Genomic DNA, 7,500 nt, shown 5'->3' on the forward strand with positions numbered 1-7,500 from the left:
TTTGGTTGCGCAACAGTTTGCAACAGATCTGACTATATATATGTGGTTCGCGGTGAATATAATATGTAGTTAATGCTTTACTGGAATCTGACACTAGCATAAGTTTATTCACTTGAAGGAGGTGGAATGACATTGCCTTATGACATGAACCTTTCTCAAATCAATTCATTCCTTGCGGCTAACTTATATACAACTGTGACGCCACGATGTTATCAACGGGCGAGAGCCAAAGGCCGCCATGTTTAATAATGCTCCGGGATTTTAATCTGTGCTGGTTCTGTTTTTTCTATCTCTTTTGTAATTGCGCATCTGAGACTTAACTTCTTATTCATTTTATAGGGCAAATTATTTACATGGGAAATAATGGAGTGCCTGTCATGTAAATTAATTGTGTGTAGCGACAGATAGCAGTCTTTTGGTCCCACGTACCCGTGGGTCTGCCAGACGTATGATAACTCACAGGCGCCTCTCACTGCCTCTCTTCGCCAGGCGCCGCCACCTTGGAGCTCGAGCGCCCGAGCATCATAGACAACCTCCGCTACATCTCCTTCAGCCTCCAGCCCTCGGAGAACCAGAGCGTGATCGTGTGCAACTACACGCTGGACGAGGGCCAGGCGGTGTCCGGGGTCCTCTGGGAGATCCTGAAGGAGGAAGTGGCGGCCGGAACCTTCGAGTGGAAGCCCAACGCCAATGCGACTGGTAGGTGTCCCTCGGAGTGCGTGGCAGGGCGCGCGTCCGTCCTGGCGACGTGCAGCAGATCCTGTGTTGATACGTGAGCGTCCTTTGCCTTGGGGCAGTCCCAAGGCGGGGCCGGGAGTCCTGCCAGTGACCGCCTCTCTCTCCCAACAGCCACAGGTCTCCTGAAGGACAAGGTGAACCTCGAGCGCGATGACAGCGACCTGGAACTGACCGCGCTGACCTATGACCTGAGCGCCAACTACAGCTGCACCGTCACTGCCGACGACGGCACCACAGCGAGTGCCAGGGATGAAATACTGATCGTGGGTGAGTCATCTCAGCTTTCTATGAGTGCCTCTGAAATTAAGCCTCATTTCATTTTTAAAATGATACATGATGCAATTTTCACTTTTGCGAATGCTATTTAAACAAGGAAAAACCTGCAGTGTCTTTGTATAATTACTTAAGGTTCTTGCTATTAACTGGGTCTGCAATGAGAGCAAAACATTGCAGAGAGTATGATGTTTATTGTGGCTGCAGGAGAAAGTATGGATAAAGGTCTCCATTTACATCATCAAAATGTCATTTTAACAAGAACTCACCATCGACACGTTCACAGCACAACTTGCGCCGCGGAAGCATCCCTTCTCTCCCAGGCCTTCCAACTCAAGAAAGTTTAAACTTGTATTTAGCTTTTTTACGCCTGAATAGCTCTCTCTCGGGAGCGCAGCCCCTCCGCTGGCACTGCAGCCGCTCGGCCTCTCGTTTCAGACACCACCAGCAGACACGTGTACCATGGCTCCTACGCCAACGAGGCCAAGTGCACACTGGACGTCGATATCAAGTATTACCCGGTGTTCCCGCCGCCCACCGTGAGCGCGGGCTTGTTCTCGAATAGCCTTGGCGGATTCTTCGAGGAAATCACCAACTGGGTTCGCGTCCTCCACGCCAACGGCTCCGTCGGATATTCCTGCGACTACGGATTCCAGGTCGGAGGCAGGATGGCTCTGGGAAGGGGGGGGGGGGTGAGAGAGGCGCACGTGTGTGTGTGTGTGTGTATAAGTATATATGTATATATATATATATATATATATATATATATATATATATATATATATATACACATCATTGCAGGTTGTTTATCATGGATATTTATTTTCATTTGCTAAATGATTTGGTAATTTTCCAAAATTATCAAAAGATATGTCGCTGTTTTTTTTTTTTTTTTTTCACGTGTTTGCCATCATCGTCGTCAAACGGGATCATGTTGCTTATCCTTCAGATTGACGAGAACACCCCAGCTGATGCCTACTTCACCAGTTCCGTGGGCGTCACGAAGTCCGATGGGACATACATAAGCCTGGCAGGCATGACGTCGAACTTCTGTGAGTGTCCTGTTGCCATGCGCGAAGGGTTCGGCAGCACACGCCCTGGCAAAGAATGACTAGATAAAGTGAAATTAGCTTAATTAGGAAGTCGTCATGAGGACTAAGCGAGTCCTTTTTGATCCCCGACTCACTCCGTTCCAGATTTTGAACGGGGCTGCAAGAACGTCAGCGTGTCGGAGAACCAGACCGTCAGCTACAACACCAAAAGGTTGACGTGCTTTGGCGAGCCCTTCTCGCACTTCGGCGTGAAGGTGAGCCATCTGCAGAGGTGGGCAGCCGGTTCCTGAGCAGACATCACGTTCGGAAGACCCTTTGCTCACTGCGCCCGATTCTTGCAGGCGAGGGTGGCGTGCGCGGAGGGCTTCGTCAGCAGCGGGAACGTGACGTCCGTGACGCTGGTCTGCGAGTCGGTCAACGCCACGGTTCATCGCTGGATCCCCGGGGACGAAGGCCTTCTGCCGGAGGACCTCCTCTGCGGTGAGTCCTTGGGCGTCGAGGCTTTGGCTGTCACTTGTGCTGACTTGCTCCTGGTTGTGCTTCCTGGCTGGTCCTCCTGATATGCTCCAGGGATCCTGAATAACCTCGGAATATCCTTTTCCAGAATCCTACACTCCGGAACCGACTCCAGCCGATGGGGCGGCCATGAGAGTCGCCAGCTGTTACGCCCTGCTGACGGCGACGCTGCTGCTCTGCCTCCACGGCCGCTGACTTCTGACAGCCGTGGCGGAGGTAGCCGACTGTCAGTCATTCCATTGGTCAAGATGACTCGTGGAGACTCAAGAAACACCCCAAGACATTGATGATTCTCTTGATGATTAACTGTCGACGCTGATTTGCGGTTCAGTTCAGGGCCTAGAATATAAGCTGTTTGGTTCAACGTTGTCCCTGTGACGCTCCTTGACGTTTCTCACTTCACGCACACACACACACACGTGTATGTGTGTGATATCAACTATCACTCCACTGATTAAAGATCTCTAAGAGCAATCCATGTGTTCATTCACTTAGATTTATTGTCAGATTTTATACAATAGATGTATAGATACATGTTTATACGGGTGGACAGAATGATCTCATAATGAGTATATTTCGATATGAAATAGAACAATATTTGAGACTTTTTCTCGTTTCATTTCCTCAAAACCAAACTTCAAAGGTTTTATTCAACCGAAGAGCTGGCAAGGTATCCTTCTTTGCACGCCAATCACCTTAGGATTCTCTAGTAATTGTAGAAGTGTTTTTACACCGCGTTGCCAATCAATCCCAGTCGATTCAAGAATTTTTTACTCATTAAAAAGGTAAAATCAAAATTGTAGCATCGGCCTCGTCAAAGACAGGGCTGACAGAGCGACACCTGACGTCTCGCGAGGCATTGGCGGTCCCTGTGTAGAAGAGCGGTGTTGGATTCTTCATATATACATATATATATGTATATATATATAATATATAATATATATGTGTATATATATATATATGTATATATATATAATATATAATATATATATGTATATATATATATATATATATATATATATATATATATATATATATATATATATATATGTATGTACACAGATATGTGTGTGTGTATATATATATATATATATATATATATATATATATATATATATATATATATATGTACACACAGATATGTGTGTATGTATATATATATATATATATATATATATATATATATATATATATATATATATATGTGTGTGTGTGTGTGTGTGTGTGTGTGTATTGTGTTGTGTGTGTACACACACAGATATGTGTACACACACACACACACACACATTTATATAAATGTATGCATGTACCTGAATGTGGTCCGGTGTTGTGTTATGCCCAGTGTTAATTCTGTCTTCTTGTCAGAAGTGAAGGACTTAGTTTACCATTAGTAAAATTTTCCTTGTTTTCCACATTCATATTTCAAGGCGTCCGCTGAATGACATGGTATATTTTGTGCTTAACCCAGTGAATAACCTAACAAAGGAATATAAACATATTTATATTAATGTTTACATCTTTCTTGTTGGCCTTTGCCAGAGAGCCAAGAGTAGTAATTCGTATTTTGGGAAATATATCTTAATGATGGTATTAGTGTTTAATATCTTCCACAATCTTAATGCATCCTGAATTGACGTATTTACTGATTAATTACTGTTGCTGAATGATCCAACTTTAAACAAACTATGACAATGTAAGTTGTTTGAAAACATAAAGGAATAATATAAGATTATCGGAGCTTGTGAAAGCTACTTGAAAGTTAATTCAAATCTAGTAATTAAAAAAATGTGAATAACAGAATATTACTGCAAATGAATATTTTGTTGAATGAAACTAAACCAGTTGAAACAAGACATTTGTGTGCTCTAATATAAACATATAAAAGTCTTATGAGTTAATGAAGAGTTAAATGAAGGATGAGAACCAGCTGCAAATATTTTGACACAGAGAATAATTGAGGTACTTTGATAAGCTGTGTTGAAACATAAAGAAAGAAATGATAACTGATAGAATTTTAAACACAGTTTTAAGATTTAAATTTTTCAGAAGATTACGATTCATTTTGCTTGTACAGTTTTAACTAATTCCCTTGACGACTAAATAATAATTCTCACCAAGAGAAAGATGAACATGAAATTTCTGCTTAGCTGAGCAAGGTTAATTGTAACAATATATGTATATATATACATATACGATACACACACACACACACACACACACACACACACACACACACATATATATATATATATATATATATATATATATATATATATATATATATATATATATATATATATATATGCGTGTGTGTGTGTGTGTACATATATATATATATATATATATATATATATATATATATATATATATGTGTGTGTGTGTGTGTGTGTGTGTGTGTGTGTGTGTGTGTGTGTATGTGTATGTGTGTGTGTGTGTGTGTGTGTGCGTGTGCGTGTGCGTGTGCGTGTGCGTGTGCGTGTGTGTGTGTGTGAGTATACACACACACCAACGGTTATTGTCTGTCCTCAGTAAGCGCATGGGTGTTCATGTCACAAGGGCTCTAGGTATCCCTGCTGCCGTAGCAAAGACGGATGAGTAGTTTAGCTACCAACGGCATCCTTGAGGTGGACCCTCTGAATTGTAGCCCAATATTCCTGAATTCAGCCATCTCCCTATTGCAGGAAGGCACATCACTGCAGTTCTTGTTTTCCTTCCTTTTTCTTTTTTTTTTTTCTTTTTTTCTTACTTTCTCCTTTTCTTATTACAATCATGAATGTCGATATAGCCATGGCCTCCTGTCCCCAGCAGGCCCTCAGCGGTCAGGGGGTGCTAAGAATCTCTGGGTTTTGTGTAATTAAGTTCTTTCTCAAAATTATGTTTTTGTTATTTTTATGAGGCATTGTTGTTTTGTCTGGTGATGTTGAGCTGAATCCTGGTCCTTGCCGTCCAAAGTATTGTAATTTACTTTTTAGTTATATTCGTGAACTTCATGGGAATTTGAATGAAGTCATCTCGACAAAATTTGACATTATTTGTTGTGCTGAAACTCTGGTTTCAGACATGAGCCACACGTCAGAGTTACTTTTACCTAATTTTAATAAACCCTTGTTGCTACACAGGAATTCCCTGCCTCGAGCCCAAGGTTTGTTTATATTCTAGAGTTGGTTTTTTATGCTACACGTTTTACAAAGTATGAATGTGGTTGTCACGAATACATGGTTGTGAGAGTGTGTAGTCGTTTTAACATTTTTAGTCTTTATAGAAGTCCCAACTCCGATGACAGGATTAATGATTGTTTGTTGACTTCGTACATTTCTATTCGAGAATGATATTAAATCTTGTTTTATATTTATAGGGGATTTTAATGCTCGCCACCGAGACTGGCTGAATTATGTGTCCCCAACTGACCGACATGGCATTTCTGCATTAGATTTCGCGGATGTAGTTGGGTGTGAGTAGTTAGTCCTTGGTGCAACTCACAGGAGTGGCAATCTCTTGGATTTTTTGCTAGCTGATGTCAGAGGGGTAGTTGATGTAGACTCCATCGCGCCAATAGGTTCTTCCGACCACTGTAGTCAAGCATGTAACATCCAGCTGGACTTTCCTATACCATATTTTACGCTAACTAGACAAGTCTTATTAAAGTCTAGAATTAACTGGAATGGTGTCTACCATGCTTTTGATAGCATTGTTTGGCGAAATGTTTACAATGCTTCTTGTCCTGTTAAAGCTTTGAATGTGTTATTGTTGGACATCATAACAAGGTTTATAGCCAGCAAAACTGTAATCTCGTTCACATGATAAAGCATGGTTTAATGAACGGTGTCACCAGGCTTATAGGGACAAACATGCTGCCTACAATCTCTGGTCTGCTAACCGTACTCGTCTTTGTTGGGAGAATTATGTTGCCATGCGAAATACAGCAACTAATGTTTATAAGGAGGCTAAATCTGAATATAATGCTTACTTGAAAGAAGTTCTCTCACAAGCCTCACAGCCGCATAAATGGTGGTCAACACTAAAAACATCTCTGTTTGGTCTTGAGTCTTCCATTCCTCCTTTAATGAAACCTGGTGGTAGTGTTACGTATAGTCCGTTTGAGAAAGCAGATTGTTTTATTTCAAAACAAAGTTTAGAAGATATTGAACTTCCTCCTTCATGTCACCCATTGCCATGCTTTAATTCATTTGCTTTCAGGTCCTCTGAAATCAAGTATCTGTTCACCTACTGAATATAGGCCCATTTCAATTACACCAATTTTATCCAAGGTTTTTGAACGTTTGTTGGTCAAACGTCTTTCTGTACATTTGAGACCGTTTCTTCCAGAGACTCAGTTTGGTTTTAGAAAGGGACTCGGCTGCAATGATGCACTGCTTATGTTGGTGCATGAAATGCAGTCTCCTTTAGATAAGGGTCATGAGTCAAGATTTGTCTCTCTGGATTTTAGTGCAGCTTTTGACACTGTTAATCACAAGGGTTTAATTTTTAAGTTACAGTCTTTTGGTGTAGGTGGTAAAGTTTTAAGTATTTTAACTGAATTTTTAACTGGTAGGCAGCAGTGTGTTCATGTTGATGGTAGTTTCAGCTCGTATTCTCATGTATCTTCTGGGGTTCCTCAGGGTAGTGTTCTTGGCCCTTTGCTCTTTATCTTGTATACAAGCGATATGTGGTCTGGCATTACTAATAAAATGTTGGCATATGCTGATGATACTTCTCTCTATGCTGATATTCCTTCTCCGGCAACTAGGCAAATATTAGCTGACAGTCTCACTGTAGACCTGATGATGATTTAATCGTGGTGCTCTCGGTGGGGCATGAAATTAAATCCTACTAAGTCTAAAGAAATGATTGTGAGTCGGTCTCGAACGCAGTTGCCTCAGCATTCAAGTCTGCTGATTAATGGAGTCTTAAAATCACTTCG

The 7,500-nt window shown here is 41.5% G+C and overlaps 1 protein-coding gene across 1 annotated transcript in view; it reads left to right on the plus strand.

Moving 5' to 3' along the window:
* Window positions 1–3,185, plus strand: part of LOC138859391 (uncharacterized) — a 3,438-nt gene extending 253 nt beyond the window's left edge. Inside the window, exons 2-8 of the mRNA XM_070114373.1 lie at window positions 490–699; window positions 850–1,005; window positions 1,450–1,667; window positions 1,961–2,063; window positions 2,208–2,317; window positions 2,405–2,543; window positions 2,668–3,185. Coding sequence (XP_069970474.1) covers window positions 490–699; window positions 850–1,005; window positions 1,450–1,667; window positions 1,961–2,063; window positions 2,208–2,317; window positions 2,405–2,543; window positions 2,668–2,774 — 1,043 coding nt within the window. The 3' untranslated portion in view covers window positions 2,775–3,185. The remainder of the gene's footprint in view (window positions 1–489; window positions 700–849; window positions 1,006–1,449; window positions 1,668–1,960; window positions 2,064–2,207; window positions 2,318–2,404; window positions 2,544–2,667) is intronic.
* Window positions 3,186–7,500: the final 4,315 nt, after the last annotated feature.

This window comes from Penaeus vannamei, chromosome 35 (assembly GCF_042767895.1).
Source record: "Penaeus vannamei isolate JL-2024 chromosome 35, ASM4276789v1, whole genome shotgun sequence".
Classification (NCBI taxonomy): Eukaryota; Metazoa; Arthropoda; class Malacostraca; order Decapoda; family Penaeidae; genus Penaeus; species Penaeus vannamei.